Genomic DNA, 22,865 nt, shown 5'->3' with positions numbered 1-22,865 from the left:
TATTTCAGTCCCAGCTTTGATCTGAAAGGACAGCAATGCTTCCCTGGCCTGGCAGGCACTAATTGCATTGATAGTAATCAATAGTAAATCCATTCTTTCATATCTGGGGCATTCTTCCTTGTCAGTCAGGACATTACAATTACTCTCCACAATGTCTCACAATGCCTACTGCCATCAGGGCAGATGTTCTTTTCAACAACTATCCCTCACAATCAATGTCAGGCCTCTTCTTGCCTGAATTCACTGATTTCCCCCAGGTGAAGGAAAGCAATGAATGTTCAGTCGAGGCCATGTCCAGAGCTCATCCATTGATGTGGTTCACATTGCGATTCCCAGCAAACTCCCTCTGACAAACCCGGGTCCATTCCCACGCTCCAGGTGCAAGGAGTTAGACGCTAACACTGGGCGCACAAGCACAGAAATGTTAAATTGATGTGCACATTGATTAAACATTGGTTAGTTGTCTTAAAGGGCGTGAACTGGAGGACTACATGCCGTGACATCCATGAGCACAGATCGAATTAGATGGCAAGAAAATTCTCCCATGGGCCGAGAAATTCATCAGTGTGATGCTGCGATAATATTGAGCTGAAATGAGTGCCCTTGTTTCCATCAGTCTTGCACATTCCGCACCAGATGTATGTCACCTGCCATTGTGGCAAAGTCTCAAACACAGTTTATCAAAGACCATGCCTGAAATAGGCACTGAACACTTTGCAGATGCAAATAGGAAGCCCAGTGCCATTTTAGGATTCATTTTAGGATGCGGCGTTCAGGCTATCAGTGGTCTTATATGGATAAGTGAGCTGTCATACAGCGTGGAAACAGGCCCTTTGGCCCAACCGACCAACATGTCCCATCTACGTTAGTCCCACGTACCTGCGTTTGGCTGATATCCCTCTAAGCCTAACCTATCCATGTACCTGTCTAAATGTTTCCTAAATGTTGTGATAGTTCCTGCTTCAACTACCTCCTCTGGTAGCTTGTTCCATACATGACCACCCTTTATGTGAAAAAGTTACCCCTTAGGTTCCTGTTAAATCTTTCCCCCTTCACCTTAAACCTATGGTTCTTGATTTCCTTACTCTGGCCACGGGACTCTGCATTTACCAAATCTATTCCTCTCATGATTTTGTACATCTCTGTGACATCATCCCTCTTTGTCCTGCGCTCCAAGGTATAGTGTCTCAGCCAGCTCACTCTCCCTATAGCAAAGGCCCTCGAATAACTCAGCAGGACAGGCAGCATCTCTGGAGCGAAGAAAATGTCACCCGAAATGTCACCCATTCCTTCTCCCCAGAGATGCTGCCTGTCCCGCTGAGTTACTCCAGCATTTTGTGTCCCTAAGCATGTCCTCCACAGATGCGGTCTGGCCACTGAGTTACTAAAGCACTTTAGCATAGTACTTGTTTAAGAAAGAACTGCAGATGCTGGAAAAATCAAAGGTAATAATAATAACAATAATAAATTTTATTTATGGGCGCCTTTCAAGAGTCTCAAAGACACCTTACAAAAATTTAGCAGGTAGAGGAAAAACATGTTAGGGGAATGAAATAAATAGTAGAGACATGACTAGTACACAAAGTAAATACAGAATTCAATACAAAACGCAGTATGAGGCAATTAATGCACAGATGAAAAGGGACGGCACGTGAGGCTAAGGATAGGCAGAGGTGAAGAGATGGGTCTTGAGGCGGGACTGGAAGATGGTGAGGGACACGGAATTGCGGATCAGTTGGGGGAGGGAGTTCCAGAGCCTGGGAGCTGCCCTGGAGAAGGCTCTGTCCCCAAAACTACGGAGGTTGGACTTGTGGATGGAGAGGAGACCAGCTGATGTGGATCTGAGGGACCGTGAGGGTTGGTAGGGGGAGAGGAGGTCAGTGAGATATGGGGGGGGGGGGCAAAGGTATAGGTGACGTTTCAGTCATGAGGAAGGGTCTCGACCCGAAACGTCACCTATTGCTTCGCTCCATAGATGCTGCCTCACCCGCTGACATTCTCCAGCATTTTTGTTTACCTTAGCAGAGTACTTTGTGTTTTTTACCCACAAAGTACAACTTATCTTCAAGCTCGTGAAACTGCAATGTTGTTGCCACTGGTTACAAGAATATACTTGGCCAGTATATGTGAAGAATCCCACTGATCTTTAAGTACCATTGCATGGGGGCTTCAACAACCCCCCTCCCCCCACACATCTCTAAAACAAGTGAAATGTTGGCATTAACCTGTCTCGGGTGAAGGACGATAAAACTCACTCCAATGTTAACATGGAAACAATATTTCTTGGGCAACATTCCTGGGGCGGTTTTATGCACTGAAGGTGTGTACACAATGGTACTGGGAACAGCTCCAAGTAAAAGGTCTCTTGTTTATTGTGGCTTCAATTCACTCGGAGGTCGTTACAATCAGGAGAATAGGTTAAGGCAAATATTTGTCTTGGAATGATAAAAAGAGATTAAAGAGAAACTTCACACACCTGTTCATGCTCGATCACTTGAATAAGGACAAAAAGACCTGCAGTCACACTGAGCCAATAGTGTCAGATCTGAAACTCCTTTTAAGCTCAGAATCAATGGCTATGGATTCCGAGCCTTCTTTATTCATCAGGCAGGAGACAGGAGACAGGTCTCCAGAGCCTGGGAAGTAAGCGGAGCTGACGACACATATTAAAAGCACATTCGCTCTGAAGTATGCTTCCAATCAATGATCATTATCAAACCAAAGCCCAACAGATGAAGAAAAACAAACCAACCTTCCTGAATAGTTAAAAGCAGCAAGATTAGAGTATTGAATTGCAACCCATCTCACACTCCTATTCCAATCAGTGTAGCATCTATTGTTTTAATTATTCTCCCTTCCGCTTCTTGTCAAATCTGTTCTATCTTCTGACTTGCTCAGATGTATCCCCGTTTAAGATCCTCTTCTTAACACTGGGCAAGATTCCAGGCTGCTCATGAAAGGCCGCCCTGCAAGTTGAATGGACAGTGGCCACCAATTGATTTGAGTTCCCATCTTTCTTTCCGCTTGCTACTTTCATCGAAATTGTCCGTCTCAAAAAGGGGAAATCTTTACTGAGGGGGATTCATCCGAAGCTTCTCTCCTGGACAAAAAGCACAAGCCAATGAAAGAGGGGAAGTTCTCATCATTGAAGATGAGAATTTTCATCATTCAATATGCGGGCGGCAGGGTGGGGCAGCGGTCGAGTTGCTGCCTTGCAGCGGCAGAGAACCGGACAGAGTAATCCTGACTACGGGCGCTGTGGAATTCATTGCCGCAGATGGTGGTGGAGGCAAGTCATTGGGCAATTTGATTAAACGTTGATGTTCTTTATTAGTATGGGTGTCAATAGTTATGGGGAGAAGGCAGGAGAATGGGGTTGAGAGGAAAAAACGGATTAGCAATGATCAAGTGGTGCAGCAGACGTGTTGGGCCGAATGATCCAATTCTGCTCCTATTTCTTATGAATATATGAACTACCCGTATGAGAGATTGTGGAATATGAAACAATTATTCATAATTCAATAGTACAGTGCGACACATTACAACCCTTGATCCAGTATCGGAACAGCGCCCCGCTGTTTAAAGCAAATGTTCTGCACAACCATTTAAATTTTTTTTTACAGATCCACAGAAAATGCTGATCAACTATCAATTATCAGCATTACTGCTGAGTGGTTTGGCTAAAACAAAATGCACTCAAGCAGTTTTAAATTGTTTAAGGAGATCAATAATAAAGGCTTCTCTCTGATTGCTCATGAAGCACTTGTCAGTCAGTGGTTACTGACTGCACAGGGTAATTACTCAGTGTTGACACCGATCGCACGTTATCCACAGCTCACAGCTTCTCAGTCACTCTGTGCACATCATTTCTCCCACAGTGCATTTGACACCCTGACCTCGATTTTTTTCCAATCCCCTTATCAGGCTGCATCTACTATTCAACTCCCAGCGGCTGACCATTTCTGTTTCAAAAATTCATCCTTTTCGAGGAAAACATTGCAAACTAGTCAGACATGTTTCCAAGCCCCCATGGGAGGCATGAGGAAAAACTTTCCCAGCCAGAGACTTGTGAATCTGTGGAATTCTCCACGTACCTCGACTCCATCCCATCCCCCTGGTTCAATCTCTCCCGACCCATGTCAAAAATACCTCACATGCCCTTCGTCACTTTAATGATTTCCGCTTTCCGAGCCTCCACTCCCCCATCTGTACTATGGACAATCAGTCACTCTACACCTCCATCCCCCACCAGGAAAGCTTTAAAGCCCTCCATTTCTTCCTCGAACGCAGAACCATCCAATTTCCCTTTACCAACACTCTACACCGCCTAGCGGAACTGGTCCTCACCCTCAACAACTTATCCTTTGACTCTTCACACTTCCTCCAAGTTCAAGGCATAGCTATCAGCACCGATAGTGCCCCAGCTATGCCTGCCTCTTTGTAGGGTGCTTTGAACAATTCCTGTTCCAAGAGTACACTGGCTCTTATCCCCAAACTCTATCTCTGTTACATTGATGACTGCATCGGTGCTACCTCCTGCACCCATGCAGAACTCATGGACTTCATCAACTTCACCACCAATTTTCATCCTGCACTCAAATTTACTTGGACCATCTCCGACACCTCCCTCCCCTTTCTTGGTCTCAGTCTCCATCCCTAGAAATAAACGGTCGACTGTCGTGTATTACACACCCACTGACTCCCACAACTATCTCGACTACACTTCTTCCCACCCTGCTTCCTGCAAAGACTTTATCCCCTACTCCCAATTCCTCCATCTACGCCGCATCTGCGCCCAAGATGAGGTGTTCCATACTAGAACATCCGAGATGTCCTCATTCTTTAGGGAACGTGGGTTCCCCATTCCCATCATAGATGAGGCCCTCACTCGTGTCTCCTCGGTACCCCGCAATTCCGTCCTTGCTCCCCCTCCCCCTACTCGCAACAGAGACAGGTCCTTACCTTCCACCCCATCAGCCGTTGCATACAACGGATAATCCTCCGAAAGCCCTTCGCCCTTCGAGTCCATGCTGACCATTAATACATTCACACTAGTTCCATGTTATCCCACTTCCCCCATCAACTCCCTACCCACAAGAGGTGTTACCTAAAAGCTCATGAGTCTTTGGAATATGGAAGGAAACCAGAGCAACCGGAGGAAACTCACGTGGTCACAGAGAGAAGGTGCAAACTCCACACATCCAACAGTTTTGGACCAACTTTGTCTATTCCAACCTTCGGGTCACCTCTAAGTATCCTTTCCAGAAAATGTAGTCTCCATACCTTCTGCCATATAAAGGAATGCCTACAGTGCCTCCGACACTCCCCAGCCCAGTGCTGCTGGCACGGCCACTGATGTAGGTCACAGGTGTACCAATAATTTACCTTCAACAGTGATAAGGGACAATTTGCTTCTATTTACTAAGGCTGTGCCTCCATAAAGCCATTAGCAGAGACAATGGATTAACAGCTTCATTCAAATCTGGAAGTGCAATCAGAGCTCAGGCAAGCGGCTGGGTAACCTTGGGATTGCAACACATCAGCCAAGAAAGGAGAGGTTTAATAAGGCTGCCACAATAGTAGGTATTTATCAGTCATCCGACAGTCAGTCCAAACCAACGGAGCTTTTAACGACTCCACATTGCTAAGCAGTTACAATGAATTCCAATTAATTTCCTTTCTTTTCAACTGCAATGAGTGTCAGAATAAATTCTATGATTTACTGCTTTCAGTGTGCGTTTTTCTCCATCGAAAGCATTGCTGGAATTCAGCCTGGTCAATTCATGTCCCACATAATATATGGTCTTATATTCAGCACCACCCATCTCCAACCCTTACAATATTACACATTCATCCATATTCAGGCACCTTAATAAGCCAATTTGCTCATTCCCCTGAAAAGACTGACTGTGTTTCGTTTAGTTTAGCACAGCGCGGAAACAGGCCCTTCGGCCCACTGAGTCCGTGCCGACCCGCGGCCCCCGCGCACTAGCACTATCCTACACACATGAGGGACAATTTACAATTTTACCAAACCATTAAGCCTACAAACCTGTACATCTTTGGAGACTGTGTTCAGATATCTTGCTGATATGTTGACCACTGGCCACAACTTAACATTCAACAATGGGAGATGAGAGAGAACTTACCTCCTGCAGCAGTTCCTCACCAACTCCCGCAGACTACATAAAGAAGGGCACAAAATTCTGGAGTAACTCAGGCAGCATCGCTGGAGAACATGTTTGGGGTGATGTTTCAGTTCAGGACTCTTCTTCAGAGCATGCCCTGAAGAACCCAGCTGACCCAGCAACAAAATGGGATTTCAACCTGGAATCTCCTTGGTCTGTAGGAATTTGTTCTAAATTTGGCAGAGTTAAAAGCCTGAAGCAAGAAGAACCATTTTCACCAGGATGCCACTGACAAACTAATCCTGGGAAATATTCTGTTTCTGCTCCTTTTACATGGAACTCTCTACTCTCTTTGTTGGCTTCAATGGCTTTCTTTTGTAGCTCAGCTTCAATGCCTATTCATTCCAAACCTGTCCTGAGCGCTTTTGTAAATGCAACTTTCAGGTTTGTACAACACTGGCCTCATCCATTCTGAAGGAGCAGTGGCATGTGTCAGCTGAGAAGTGACACTTTACCTGTCAGACAGAAATGGGCCAGAAAAACAGCTATCTTGGTTTAAACAACTTCTGATCTGTGAACTTTTGGTCTCGGACTGTGACCTCGGAAGGTATTTTCAATGGCCAATCTCGACTGTGGAGAAAAGCTCCTGCAACGTAGTCAACCCCCCCCCTATTGATCTAGGCTCTTTGTCTGCATATCTCAAACCTAACATCACGAACCTGGGGATTAAAGTGGACCCTGAGCTTAGATTTGACTGTCAGGTAAGGGCTGTTGTTAAATCTGGTTTTTTCCATCTGAGGCAGCTGGCAAAAATAAAGCCGATTTTGTCAAGGAAGCACTTTGAGACGGTAATCCATGCCTTTGTTACCACCCGGCTGGATTACTGCAATGCACTGTATCTGGGGGTTAGTCGGTCCTCCATCGCCCGTCTCCAGATGGTACAGAATGCAGCTGTTCGTCTCTTGACAGGCACACGAAAGCATGATCATGTTTCTCACCTTTTGGCCTCTCTCCACTGGCTGCCTATTCAGTATAGGATTCGTTTTAAAATTATTTTATTTACTTTTAAATCCCTAAGTGGTCTTGCCCCGTCCTACCTATCTGAGCTTCTTCACCCTTATTCGCCCTCCCGCTCTCTCAGGTCAGATGATCAGCTGCTCCTGATTGAGCCAAAGACTAAGCGGAAGCTCAGAGGGGACCGTGCCTTTGCTGTGTCGGCTCCGAGATTGTGGAATGAATTGCCTCTGCACGTTAAACAGGCCCCTTCTCTAGCTGTTTTTAAATCACTCCTGAAGACATATCTATTCTCCATGGCCTTTGTAGACCAGTGAGGTGTCGAATTGTTTATTAACTTTATTTGCTTGGTTTTGCTGCGTTGTTTGTACTTGTGTTTTATGTTTTTTAATTTATTGTTTGGATTTTTGTATGTAATTTATGCGCCTCGTGTTAGTTGTATGTTCTGTTGTTCTGCCTGTTTTATGATGTCTTGCTTGTTTTCTTTTTTCTGTACAGCACTTTGGTCAGCTTTGGTTGTTTTTAAGGTGCTTAACAAATAAAGTTATTATTATTATTATTATAAGAAACCTGCCTTGTTCTTAACTTGACTATAGCCCTGCCCTTGATTATTCCCTTAGTGTGACTCTATTTTTCTATCCCTTGACCAGTTCATCCTCTGCATGCATTGTTCATCTTTCCCTGCCTGTGATCCACCTCTTGTGTTGAATGGTGAGTGTTTCTTTGCTCTCTTTCTCACACAAACCGGCCATTGAGAGCTGCCAGAGACAAGGTCAAATGATAATTGTTGTTTCCCAACCCCTACTGGAAAGACAACTGTTACAAAGAATTGTGCCAACTAGTCACAATCACAGAACCTCATGGTCTTCATCACTGGAATAAGTTACACCATGTTACGCAACTTCCAACAAGAGACCCCAATTAGAAAATCATGGATCAGATATAGTTATATATGATTCAGTTGTAAAAAGGGAATTATGCGGTCTTTACACTTTAGACATTGGAGATATAGTGTAGAAACAGGCCTTCGGCCCACCAAGTCCGTGCCAACCAATGATCACGTGCACTAGCACTATCCCACACACTAGGGACAAGTTACAATTTACAGAAGCCAATTAAGCTACAAACCAAAATATAATATATAAGATAAGATGGTCAAAATATAAGAAAGGGCTGCTCAAAACTGGTTAAACATGTGGCATCATCAGATGCTACCAGGAATATATTTAAATTCTGCCACTATTTACAACCTCAAGGGTTGTCATATCTCTGTGCCTTGGCACATGACCACAATGTTCCACATGTGGGGTGTAAATCCCACGAACCTCCAACACTCCTCTCTATTTGGGTAGATGCACAGAGTCTCTTGCCCAGTGTAGGGCAATCGAGAACCAGAGGACATAGGTTTAAGGTGAGGGGGGAAAAATTTAATAGGAATCGGAGGGGTAACTTTTTCACACAAAGGGTGGTGAGTGTACATAACTAACTGTCAGAGGATATAGTGAGGCTGCTACTATTGCAATGTTTAAGCAACATTTAGACAGGTATACGAATAGGATATGTTAAGAGGGATGTTTAAGAAGGAACTGCAGATGCTGAAAAATCGAAGGTAGACAAAAGTGCTGGAGAAACTCTGAAGAAGGGTTTCAGCCCAAAACGTTGCCCATTTCCTTCGCTCCATAGATGCTGCTGCACCCGTGGAGTTTATCCAGCACTTTTGTCTACATATGTTAAGAGGGATATGGGCCAAATGCAGGCAGGTAGGACTAGAATAGATGGGAAATGTTGGGAGCCCAAGTTGGGCTGAAGGGCCTGTTTCAATGCTGTAAGACTCTATGACTCTACTTGCTCACTCAACAGTAAAGTCAGCAGGCAATGTAAATGAACAGTCCTAAGCAATTCCATAATATAATTAATCCCATCAAAGATCCATTTAGTCATCAATGGTGGTGGACAATTAAATCTAAGTGTGGGGAGGCACCAAGAACATCCCTATCTCCACTGATGGCTGGCCTCAGTGCCCAAGTGTTGAAGATGAGGCTGAAAAATTTGAAACCATGTTCAGCCTGAGCTTCTGAAAAGATGGTTTATCTTCTTGAGATCCCCACCTTTACAAATAGTTTTCAGTTGAAGGTGGACACAAAAGTAACCAGAGTAACTCAGCAAGTCAGGAAGCATCACTGGAGAAAAGGAATAGGTGACTAGGTCATTTGGGGGCTTCAGCCTTCAGTTGATTCAATTCACTTCAGGTACTATCGAAAAATAGCGGAGCATGTGTGATGCAGAAAGAGCATTGGAAGAGATAACATCCCAGACAGTGGACCAAGGAAGAAAACAAATTGCTGGAGGAACTCAGCGGGTCAGGAGTAATCAATGCTGCCCGACCCACTGAGTTCCTCCAGCAGTTTGATTTTTGCTCACAATTCCAGCATCTATAGTCTCTTGTGTCTCTACAGTACTGAAGAATTGCTTTCATCCGATGAATGCATAATATTCAATTCCATCCACAACTCTGTGGCAAATGAAGCAGTCCATGCCTGCGAGCAGCAAGAATGAAATGATATTCAGGCATGGACTGAAAGATGGCAAGTAATTACGGGAAGCTAATATTCAGGGAAAGGAAACCTGGAACAATGTAATTTGGATGTAGGAATCGCATGGGATAATACAATGTAAATTGTGTGAATCATGGATTAGTATTACCACAGTAAAGAGGATAATGGTACAATATTTTTCTAATAATAGGAATTAGATTATATGGCACTATCCATGGAAAGCAAATCGTGGGAAGATAAAAAAAAACTATGGTACCATGCAGATAAAATATCCTGCAATTAATTCATATAAAGATGTACTCTACAACTAAACTGGATTGGGGGCATTAGTAGCAAGGGAAAGAGTATCATAAGGAACATTGCTATACATGTAACGCGTATCATACTCAGTACTATTCCATTTGAGGCTGTTACATAGAGTGTGGATGCGGCATGTTGGCCGTTGCGGGCAAGTTGGGTCAAAGGGCCGTTTCCACGCTGTGTGACTCCCTGACTTTATAAAGGGAAACATTGGGGTATTATTCTCCAAATAGTGGGAAATCCCAAGATTCAGAACCATCCAGATGATACGAATTATGGGCCGATACAGATTGGGTTTGGAGGGTTATAAAGCTATTATCCAGATAGTGAATCATGGGGCTTTCCTATTCAGCCTCGTGGATTTCCCATGGACATGACGACCACGGATAAATAATCACCCGTATGATAATTCTGTCCTACATCCTAGGGCAATTTACAGAGGTCAAGTAACCTGCATGTCTTTGGAATGAGGGAGGAAACCGGAGCACCCGGGGAAAACCCACGCAGTCGCAGAGAGAACGTACAAATTCTGCACAGACAGCACCCGTAGTCAGGATCAAACACAGGACTCTGGTGCAGTAAGGCAGCAACTCTACCGCTGCGCCACTGTGCCGACTCCGTTTTGTATCCATTCAGCAATCTGGTGTTGGATACATAAACCACATGGCCTACTCACCAAAGCCAGCTTGGTGTAATCAGGGTGCCAAAGCTATGTTGTGACCTGCACGGAAATGTTGTCACTGGTTCACTTACCCCGACAGTGGATTTGGAGGATTCTGCCAGGACAGCACAGGCAGTATGTCCCCAACACCAGCCGCAGGTAGCACAGACATCAGACATATATACAGGGAAGTGGGGATCATGAGACATCATGGGCTTTGTGGTCTTTAGTTCAGAGTTACAACATGGATTTATTTTACCTCAATGGCTCTGACCCATTTGTTTCAGCTAAACTGGAGAATAGTTCCATTATTAATTGTTGTTGTCTCGTACTGTCACAGGCGATTTCCTTGACTGAATGCTAGCCCATGGTATACTTTAAAGTTGAATTGAATCGCATGTTACAAGTCACAGTGAAATTCTTTGTTTTGCATACCCAAGGTATGCAAAGAGTCGCCACATAAAGGGCGATGACAAAGTTACAAACTACCCCGTGCGGGTCCTCCTTTGTTGTCTCACCCCACCACTCTCCCTTCACGGCGGTTCCCCATTCCCGAGAGAACACTTCTGCATATTCCCCCTCCAGATTTTACCTTCAGATGAAGGTGTACCCACCGCCTAGTACTAGCTGGCTGTTTCCTGCCTACCATGCGACATTCTGGCTGGTGATGTCAGTACCACAATGCGCAAGTCTCTGGGCCATGATATTCTGTCATCATAAATAATGGAAATTCTATGAGACCGTACTATTCCAGCTAAACGGGCCATGGGAAAATACTATCCAGATAAAAGAAATCACAGGATTTTGACTCCCAGTGAAGTGTCTCATAGGACAGTCTATCCAGGTTAACACTACAGCGCCAGAGACCCGGGTTCGATCCTGACCACAGGTGCTGTCTATATGCAGTTTGTACATTCTCCCTGTGACCACGTGGGTTTTCTCCGGGTGCTTTGGTTTCCTCCCACATTCCAAAGACATACAGGATTTATAGGTTAATTGGCTTTGGTAAATTGTGTGGGATAGAACTAATGTACAGAGGTGATCGCTGGTCGGCACGGACTCAGTGGGCCGAAGGGCCTGTTTCTGCGCTGTATCTCTAAACCAAACTAAACACATGGACACCACTTTCTGAGGAAATCAAATCAAGGAACTGTACTGCCAAAGTAAACAATCATAGGACTATCTAGGTAAAAGGAATAACGGGATTGTGCTATCTAAGTACAGAGAGTTTTCAAAGTAGGGATGATTGCAAGGGCGCTGTCAATACTGCACATTTCACAGGCTGCCTGAGAGCAGTTCTTTCATGCACTTTAGCCATTTAATCCCCCAAGAGACCATTCTATATAAATGCTTCCTGATCCCCAAAAGCAATCAAGTGAAATGCCAGAGTGTCCAGCCACCCCCCCCCCCACCCCCCACACTTCTATTAATCAGCTCTGGAGAGCAGCATTTACACACATAATACAGAGGGTCCCCTAGTTATGGACACTGCAACTTACGAAAATCTGATTTTGCACAAATGTTTGGGAAGGAGCTGCAGATGCTGATTTATACTGAAGATAGACACAAAATGCTGGAGTAACTCAGTGGGACAGGCAGCATCTCTGGAGAGCAGGAATGGGTGATGTTTTGGGTCAAGTCCCTGCTTTAGACGGAAATGCCTCTGATTTCAGATGTATGCACTCAACTCCCTTCAACCAGGCAACAGTGCAGAGACCAACCGCAGGAAAAAACAATTCCTTCTCCAAACTCTCCTTCATCCGATACCAATCCCGAGCCACCTCTCGTTAGCACTTGGTTTCTTTAATTAAACTACTGATTATTTTCCCGCTGGTTAGCAGATCAGATCTCCTCATAACTCTAACTGGGCAGCATTCAGGCAAACACTTCTCACAGCTCACTTGCTGGCAACCATTCCTCAAACCTACGCTCACATCCCCAGTCAACTTTTCGCAAATCATTCCCCGAGCGCTGTCCAGGTCTGAAGATTTCACATTGCGGTTTTTGAAGGGAAATTGTTTGTTTCCAACTTATAGAAAATCCAGTTTACAGAGAGTTATGGAGTCAATCATACAGTGTGGAAACGGGCCCTTAGGCCCAACTTGTCCATATCGATCAATATGTCCCATCCACACTAGTCCCACGTTCCTGCGTCTGGCCCACATGCCAGATGCAGGAACGTGCGTCTGGCATTATTAAAATATAAAATTATTAAAATATAAAATTCTTAGGGGATTGGACAGGATAGATGCAGGAAAAATGTTCCCCATGTTGAGGGAGTCCAGTACCAGGGGTCGCTGTTTAAGAATAAGGGGTAGGCCATTTAGGATTGAAATGAGGAAAAACCTTTTTCACCCAGAGAGTTGTGAATCTGTGGAATTCTCTGCCACAGAAGGCAGTGGTGGCCAATTCACTGGATGTTTTCAAGAGAGTTAGTTTTAGTTTTTAGGGCTAATGGAATCGAGGGATATGGAGAAAAAGCAGGGAAGGGGATAGTGATTTTGGATTAACAGCCACGATCATATTGAATGGCCTACTCCTGCACCTATTTTTCATGCTTCTATGTATTACTCTGATCATGGGAACTTTCGATCCCATATTTCCAGATATCTAGAGTCCATTGTGGGCTCGATCTTTCCTTGATCGCCGTTGCCGTTTTCATATCTGCCATTCATTTGCCCGATGTATCTTCTACAGTATATCTCTCGTTTCCCTTTCCCTTGACTCTTGATGCGCGAGTCTCATAAACGCTCACTGCTGCTTGTGGAATCTTGCTGTGTGTGAATCAGATGCAACGCCTCCTATGCTACAAATAATGAGTGCACATCAAAAAACGCCTTAAAACTAGAGCTTCATGTAATATGCTGAAATTGCACAACGCTGTATCTTGCTGCAGGTTTTATTTTCTGTTCTAAAGGGCAATACCTTTTTGGTTCAGTTAAGATAACAGATGTCAACGCATTACACAAGAGAATAAGTGAATTTAACGCTAAGGGACAAACAAGATTTTCATTAACATCACACAGCCACATAGTCGGGTAAAAAAAAACTCTTCCTAAAGCAAATTAAGAAAATAATCTTATCAGTGGAAAAAAATAAAGGCAAATGCTGACTCCACAGAACATTGTGAATAACTAGGTACAGACTCATGAGAGAGTTCTACATCTGCAGCTTGGTTTAAATATGTACAATCAGCAGCTTCAAACTACACCCTGCAGCCAGTCGAGTTGCTGCTGCAATAAACTTGGCAGAATAAAAATCACCCCTACATTCCCATTGTTCTCTGTACTGGAATTATACAATACAGAAGCAGGTAATTTAGCCCAACTGGTCTATAATAGTATAATATAATACAATGGTCTATATGCTCCCCACCAGCCTCATCCCATGCCCTAATGTTTTAGCCTTCTATTTTTTTTTCTTTTGTATGTTTATCCAGCTTCCCTTTGAATTGATTCATTCTACTAACTACTCCTTGGGGTAATGTACCATATTCTAAACTCCCAATGGGTAAGGAAATTTCTCTGAAATCCCAACTGGATTTATTAGTGACTACTATATATTTATATCTAGGGGAAGGGTCGTGACCCGAAACGTCACCCATCCTTTCTCTCCAGAGATGCTGCCTGACCCTCTGAGTTACTCCAGCACTTTATGTCTATCTTTGGTATAAACCAGCATCTGGCATTCTGCGATTCTACTTTCTTTATATGTACATCAGCTAGTTTAAGTCTCCACCCCATCCCACATAGGGAAATATTTTCTCTTATCAAGTCCATCGTAATTGTAAAGACTGCTTTCAAGGTCAGCCCTCAACCTGATCCTTGTGGAAAAAGTAAACCCAGCCATTCCCACAGATATATCTTCACTTCGAGGACAGACGGAATGCTGGAATAACTCAGCGGGACAGGCAGCATCTCTGAAGAGAAGGAATGGGTGATGTTTCGGGGCGAGATCCTTCTTCAGACCGACTGATATCTTCATTTCTGTCTCCGACCTCCTCTCCCCAATGGATTAAAAAAAATATTTCTCCAATCCTACTATACCCAGCTTGAAACCTCCATTACAGCTGTCTGGGTTATTTACAAAGCACTACCCAAAAATTCAAGATATGGAACAAAATATATCCTTACAAAACTTATGTGGGGGAAAAACTTAAATAAATGAACACAAAATGTTAGAGGATCAAAGGTGTTCAGCAAAACGATCGCCCAGTCTATGTTTCATTTTCAGCCAAAACAAATTTTGCCTGTTTTGTTTTCAGCACCCATTTCTTGATGTGCGTGAGATTACATGGTGCGTATTGTTTTTGCATGGTAAGTACATTTTGCTGCCTGGCAATTTTTTAACGAGATTTTTGTATTATTTACTGTCAATTAGATTTGAGTTATATCATTAAACTATATTTGATAGACATTTAAATGGCAAAATCTCCATTCAAACTGAAAGCTGGAAGATGGTAACCCCCATTCACACAAGAGGCAGCCACCTACTTTTACCCTCCCTACCATCTAGGTCATTTTCCCTTTTAACTGCTCTCATCTGTCTCACCATCACCTTCCAATCTTCGGTTTGTTTTTGCTTCTGATTATTGCATATGCATCCACATAGGTCCTCAAATGCAGCTGCTGGCCACTTAAAAGATTTGTGTTGGAAACTGACAAGACAATCTCTTGAGCAGCCCTCCGCCCTGAACCAACAGATGTGGTTCTACCATTACTGTTGAAAGAAAAAACACATCTCATCGGAGAGCATCTCCACTTATCACATGGGATTCAATAAGAAATTGGGTTTTGCCTCACAAATACTTGTGATACGATCAAATTTCTAGGAATACACCCCTTCCATAATGTAGGGGTTGACTGTAATATGATTAGCTGCGTGCATAGATGGCAGATGATATTATGCTAGCACTTGTCTTACATTGCATCTGAAATGTAAAAAATATCAACGTTGAAATATTTTACTTTCTACAGTAAGGACACCAGAATAAGCTATTTTCCCTTTTGATTCTGCAACATTCAATATTACAGTTGATCTTTCATATCAGTTCCATCTGCCTGCACTGTCCCTATCCCTTTAATTTCCAGAAATCTATCATTCTCTGTTTTGAGTGAACTATACAACTGAGAATCCACAGCTCTACGGGGAAGAGATTTTTTTTTTTAAATCACAATTGAAGGAAACGATTTCTCATTATTTTAAACGTAACTCTGAGATTGTGGCTCTAATTCTACTCTCATCAACAAGTTGAACTGCCCTCCCCACTTCCAGCCTGTCAATTCGATGTAAGAATTAAGCAGGTGTCAATGAGATCCCCTCTCAATCATCTAAACTATGAAGCATATAGATTGCGTTTACTCAAATCTCTCTTCACCAAATCTAACAGCCCAGGTGCCATTATGGAAAAACTTTGCTGCACTCTCTCCAACCCAAATATATTCTGGTATCATAAGGAAATTTTACTCTTGTGTGCAATGTTCCTGAGGTGGTCTCACCAAGGCCCTATATAATGTAATAGAATCATTTTATTCCTTTACTCAAATCGTTTCATAGAACATGGATAGAACAGGTTTGGAGGGATATGGACCAAATGCACGCAGGTGGACTACACGTGTCCCAACTTTTGTTCTCAATACAACTTGTGAATGAAGGCAAGCCAAGCATGCCAAACGCCTTCTTCACCACCCTGGAGAAAAGGAGTAAGTGACGTTTTGGGTCGGTCTGAAGAAAGGTCTCCACCCAAAACGTTACCTATTCCTTTTTCTCCAGAGATGCTGCCTGACCCGCTGAGTTACTCTGGTTTTCTGTGCCTGTCATCGGTTTAAACCAGCATCTGCAGTTCCTCGCCACACATTCGTCACCACCCTGTCCGCCTGAGCCGTGTGCAGAGAGCCATGCACCTTTATTCTCAGATCTCCCTGTTCTGCAATGCTTTCCAGGCCTCGACCATTGACTGTGAAAGCAAGGAGAATTCAGCTGCAGCCAGCTTAGAGGCAAATATAAACGTGATAAAGCCTTGTCAATGTGAGGGGAAACAATGGCAGGCCTCAAGGGGTTAATATTTTGCCATGAGATGTCAGTACAATGGGAAATTGCAGCTTGAGGTAGTCCTCATGGTATCAGGCCTGTCAATTGCAAGTTGCATGTCTGAAACTCCTTGCAAACGCTGACACTGCAGCTTGGGTGTTAACGCCTGTGAGCAGTGACCTTTGGCTTTGCTGGCTGCAAGCAGCAATGCTCAGCCGCTCTGTATTGATCGGCCAGTCAATGGCTTAACTCAGCCGGATGACATCTGATAAACACTGGCTGTGAAGAGGGTTTTGAGGGTGCTCAGGACAAGAGGACAGCTCCAACCGCACTACCTCTCAGCTGCCGGCTGTAATGGATTGGAAATTGAACGACACTTCTTCCAAGGGGGGCATTTCTCTTGTAAATGGAGAGATTGTGAAGTGCGCATCCCACACAGTCTCTGAGACGTTAACAAAATCATTCAACTCGTTGAACTGCAGTATCTTTCACTGTAATAAAACATCATTCATGCCATTGAATCTTTGCTAGCTCTATGTAGAACAGCCCAGTTCATCCTCATTGCACCACAAATCTCTGTGCTGCTCTACTTCCTAATTCCTTCCTAATCTGAGCCACTTTAAGAAAGTGAATTCAAAATCAGAACAAACCAGAGTATAGTGGGAACAATTCTCCTCATGTCCCATCAGATTAACACTGGATAATTCTCATTTATTCATGTGCATAAGTCAGATGAGCAGAATTAGGCCCTTCAGCCCATTGAGTCTACTCTGCCATTCAATCATGGCTGATCTATCTCTCCCTCTCAACTCCATTCTCCTGCCTTCTCCGTGTAACCTTTCGACACCCGTACTAATCAAGAATTGGTCAACCTTATGGCCTCTCGTTACTCCTGTGAGAACAGGGTTTTTTTTCATGCTTTTGAACACTTTTTAATCACCCTTCACTGACAAATTCCCGCTTCTCTCACCTCACAATGAAAAACGGTGCAGCTCAAATTCAGCTCATTCCCGCACATTCTTTTAAGAAGGAGACGAGGAGAAATGTCTTTAGTCAAAGGGTGGTGAATCTGTGGAATTCTTTGCCACTGAAGGCTGTGGATGCCAAGTCAGTAGATATTTTTCAAAGCAGAGTGATAGATTCTTGATTAATACGGGAGTCAGAGGTTATGGGGGGAAGGCAGGAGAATGGGGTTAGGAGGGAGAGATAGATCAACCATGTTTAAATGGCGGAGAAGGCTTGAAGGGCCGAATGGCCGAATTCTGCTTCAATAACTTACTGATAACCTATTGGCCAGAGCACCCTGCCGTTCCAATCAGCAGGAGAGGACATTGGATAGGAGTTGAATTAGAGGCCTAATCCTACTCCTATCACTTTTGACCTTTTGACCTTATGACATGTGAGGTAGGGATGGGAGTAGTGTGTTGGACAGAGAGGATGCATCTGATCCAGTCACTTACTGGCTACTTCAAGGGATGCGTTCCTGCTGACCGCCTCTCCGAGGTAGTTCCTGGCCAGACACACGTAGACGCCCTCATCCGGCTTGCTCCTCCGGCCGTGCACGATCCGCAGGAAGAAGAGCGATCCGCTGGGGAGCAGCATGCGGTGGGAGCGCGGGTCATCCTTGTCGGTCTCCACCCGCTCCCCGTCCTTGTACCACTCAATGATGGGCGTGGGGCGACCTTCTGCTTTACAGTTCAACGTGGCCGGCTCCCCTTTAGATACAATCAGGTCTGAGGGATGTTCGATGACCCGGGGTGCCGCATCTTCCAGACGTAGTCTAGAACCTGGAAAAACACAGCATGTAAAAATATTATATTCATATACCAAATATAGCTCACATGATCATCAGTGATAGGAGCAGTACTAGACCATTTGGCACACCAAGTCTACTCCGCCATTCAATCATGGCTGATCAAACTCAGCGGGTGAGGCAGCATCTATGGAGTGAAGGAAATAGGCAACGTTTCGGGTCGAGACCCTTCTTCGTCTCGTTGCCTATTTCCTTTGCTCCCTAGATGCTGCCTCACCCGCTGAATTTCTCCTGCATTTTTGTCAACCATCGATTTTCCAATATCTACAGTTCCTTCTTAAACATTAAAAACTTAAAAATCATGGCTGATCTATCTCTCCCTCCTAACCCCATTCTCCTGCCTTCTCTCCATAACCCCTGACACCCGTATTGTTATTGAGGTTAGCTATTGCAATGAGCTCCGTTGATGCTGACATTAGAATTCTGTTGCTAGTTGCTATAATATAGTAAGCTGCCCTTAAACACAATTGGCAGTGTACAATGGTGATGGCTTTGTCCCGCCAACACTGGGGCGAGAGATTCAGCTCCTCGTGAATTGCAGTAGTTCAAGGTGTCGGCCCAATGTCATCGCCTAGCCCAGCATAGGATAGGTTGGCGATTTGTGGGGCGGCACGGTGGTGCATCAGTAGTGTTGCTGCCTTACAGCGCCAGAGACCCTTGTTCGATCTTAACCATGGGTGCTCTCTGTACGGAGTTTGTATATGTTTCTCCCATTTCCTCCCACAATCCAAAGATGTTCGGCTCGTGGGTTAATTGGCTTTGGTAAAGATTGTAAATTGTCCCTAGCGTGTAGGATAGTGCTAGTGTACGGGGGTCACTGGTCAGTGCGGACTCGGTGGGTCGAGTGGGCGTTTTTTTTACGCTGTATCTCATAACTAATTTAAACTAAACTAAAACTAAACTAATATAACTTTCAAGCCATTATTCACACCCCAACTACAAACACTGCTAAAATTATTATCTGGGAGACTTCTTACAACTACAAGCTGCTTCACATCAAAACCTACTCTTGGCAATAAGAAGTATGGTTGGATCTAGCTCTTGTCCAGGGGCTGGTGAAATCACTGTGAAAGGGCATTACCCTTCAATGAAGACACTGCAATTGGATCAAATTGTCCACTATGGCTAAGGTGGATATTATCCAGCAAAGCCTATCTTTAAGAACAGCATAAGGGGATATTATCAGAGATGCCAGACACATTGTCAGAGAGAGTGAAAAAGTGCTGGAGTAACTTAGTGGGTCAGGCAGCATGTCTGGAGAAAAGGGATGGGTGACATTTCAGGTCAGGACCCTTCTTCAGACTAAAGTTCCTTTTCAGTCTGAAGATGGGTCCCGTCCGAAACGTCACTCATCCTTTTTCTCCAAAGATGCTGCCTGACCCGCTGAGTTTCTCCAGCACGTTGTGTCCATCCTTGATAGAAACTAGCATCTGCAGTTCTTTGTTTCTACACATTGCCAGAGAGGTAGGGTTTGGGGTGCACGTTCAGGAAACAGCGCAGAATATCATGTTGCAGGAAGCAGAGTGCCAAATCTGGACACGTTTTAAGATGGAAGACAGAAGATCAGCCAGAATTTATGCCACATCTCCAACCACAGCTGTTTTTTTAAATTTAAAAAAAAATTATTCTAGTGGAAGCAATTGTACAAAAAACTTGACATTTTTACAGTTTTGTGAACAGCTTCGATTTTAACATTTTCCCAAAAGGACAGCGAACTGTGGTGGTCTCCAACCTTAAAATCTACACCATTTGGGTAGCTCGAACATAAGACAACAGGAGAGCTAAAAAAATGTACATTTTTAACCATTACTGCAACTCTATTAACATTTTCCAGAGAAATAATTGTTGCAGAAAGTACATGTTAAAACTTTGGGGAGAAAGGTAGGCCCCATTGATTTGCAATGGAATCAGACTTTCCACTCCCCCCCCCACCCCCCCGACATAGGTTTACCAAGCATCTCGACTCAAGAACTTTAATTATGCCACATCACCATCTTAGCCCAAGCTCCATTTACCACTATATTTCCAGTGCTCTTACTGGGACTGGCTACCATATGTTTATCTCAATTTCTTTCGTGTCCAGCTAACAGTTTCAATGTGTATTCAATCTAATACAAATCCCACTTCCACGACAAAGAGATTAATCACCTCACAATCAGCTGCACTTACCACTTCCAGCACTGGAGGATTGTACAGGTTCATCAGTGGGACTTAAGAGATTCTGTCCCCTTATCTCTCGGAGCGTGGTACTTGCACTTAAATACATTTTTATGCTAATATCGCCAATTTAATTACTTCGTAACACAGCATATTCGCCCATAATGTGGCCTTTTCAAGACACGCAAAAAGTCAATTACTGCAAGAGGGAAGATCCTGACAGCTCGTCGCCCCCTTATTATAATTTGGCCTTCGCTGTAACGTGGGCAGTTTTTGAAGCCCATTGGTTTGCTATCTACCCTCCGCAACCTCCAGGAATAAAAGACTAACTTCAAGGATGCTATGACAAGCAATTTGAGGAGCAAAAACAGAGTGATGCTCTTTTCTTCTACGTACAGAAATACTGGTGAAGGGATGAAAGGCTATTTGATGGACAGTCAAACGTCACATCTAATTTGGCAATTACAAATCTGTTGTTGAGGATTCAGTCTCTGCTTGGGACATGGAGGCAACTAATGTGGAGGGGTGTTTGTGGAGGTAGAGGATCGTTCTACGATTAAACCACCAGAAATACGTCCTGCCATATTTGGCAGCCGCAGACTGCCTCGGTCTGTTAGGCATAATCTAAAACCAAAAGTAGCATTTTTATCACCAGACTGGGTCAGCGCATTAGGACTAACGCTGGGTTAGGGAATCACAGTGGTGCAACTGGTTTGATCCTGACCTCGACCGCTGACTGTGTGGAGTTTGCCCGTTCTCCCTGTGACCTCGTGAGTTTTCAATCAGTGCAAATAAACCAGGATTGTTATTTGGCCAAGGTAAGTGTGATGATGAACTCAACTGGATTAGACTAGCAGACAGACATACTGTAACGCAGTACCTTTCCTACCCAAACCACTCCCTCCCCAGGTGCCTTCCCCTGCAACCGCAGGAGATGCAACACCTGTCCCTATACCTCCTCCCTCGACTCTGTCCAGGGACCACAACGATCCTTTCAGATTAGGCAGGGGTTCACTTGCACCTCCTCCGACCTCATCTGCTGTATCTGTTGTTCAAGATGTGGACTCTTATACCTCAACAAGACCAAATGTAGACTGGGCGATCATTTTGCTGATCACCTTCGCCCAGTACGCCTGGACCTACCTGATCTCTTGGTTGCTAAACACTTTCCTTCCCATTCCCCCACTGACCTTTCTGTCCTAGGCCTCCTCCATTGTCAGAGTGAGGCTAAACACTAATTGGAGGAACAGCATCTCATATTTTGCTTGGGCAGCTTACAGCCCAATAGTATGAATGTTGATTTCTCCAATTTCAAGTAATCCCTACATTCCCTCTCTTTCCATCCCTCCCCCACACATCAGCTTCTCGTTCACACCCAACAAACAGCTAACAATGGCCTGTTTCGTTTATCATTGGCACTTTTTAGCACATAGAAACTTAGAAATTAGAAAATAGGTGGAGGAGTAGGCCATTCGGCCCTTTGAGACCGCACCGCATTCAATATGATCATGGCTGATCATCCAACTCAGTATCCTGTACCTGCCTTCTCTCCATACCCCCTGATCCCTTTAGCCACAAGGGCCACATCTAACTCCCTCTTAAATATAGCCAATGAACTGGCCTAACTACGTTCTGTGGCAGAGAATTATTCCACAGATTCACCACTCTCCGTGTGAAAAATGTTTTCCTCATCTCGGTCCTAAAAGATGTTTTTCTCAATCTTACATTCATTGTTCTATATCTCACTGCATCATGGTCTCGTTTATCTTTCCCATGACGTTCAGTCTGAAGAAGGGTCTCGACCCGAAACGTCACCCATTCCCTCTCTCCAGAGATGCTGCCTGTCCCACTGAGTTACTCCAGCATTTTGTGTCTATCTTCAGTTTAAACCAGCATCTGTAGTTCCTTCCAAGACATATGATATTCCTAGACATTGGTGAAGTTACTCGTTCAATTGGGACAGTGCAAATTAACCAGGTGTGATATTTAACTCAACTGTGGATCAGACGAGCAGACAGACATATTACCCAACTGGTCTAGCAGACAGACATATTACCTAATAGTGTAGGCACACCACAGATTGTACCAGCACGTCTGTTGCCACAACAACCACTGAATGACTGTACACAATGGCCACTGAGTGCCTCCCTACTCAATTGTTGCTGAGTATCTGTCTAGACTACAGTCGCTGAGTGCCAGTCTAGACC

At 44.2% G+C, this 22,865-nt stretch overlaps 1 protein-coding gene across 7 annotated transcripts in view; it reads right to left on the bottom strand.

Annotated features, from left to right (window-relative positions):
* robo3 (roundabout, axon guidance receptor, homolog 3 (Drosophila)) overlaps positions 1-22,865 on the bottom strand; it is a 472,426-nt gene that overhangs the window by 216,181 nt on the left and 233,380 nt on the right. For all 7 annotated transcript variants that reach the window (XM_055660827.1, XM_055660830.1, XM_055660829.1 and 4 more), the window contains exon 2: positions 18,149-18,475. In XM_055660827.1, the coding sequence (XP_055516802.1) occupies positions 18,149-18,475 (327 nt within the window). The remainder of the gene's footprint in view (positions 1-18,148; positions 18,476-22,865) is intronic.

Source organism: Leucoraja erinacea, chromosome 32 (genome assembly GCF_028641065.1).
Source record: "Leucoraja erinacea ecotype New England chromosome 32, Leri_hhj_1, whole genome shotgun sequence".
Lineage (NCBI taxonomy): Eukaryota > Metazoa > Chordata > Chondrichthyes > Rajiformes > Rajidae > Leucoraja > Leucoraja erinaceus.
Note: the sequence above shows the minus strand (reverse complement) of the source record. Positions and strands in the feature narration are given on the sequence as shown.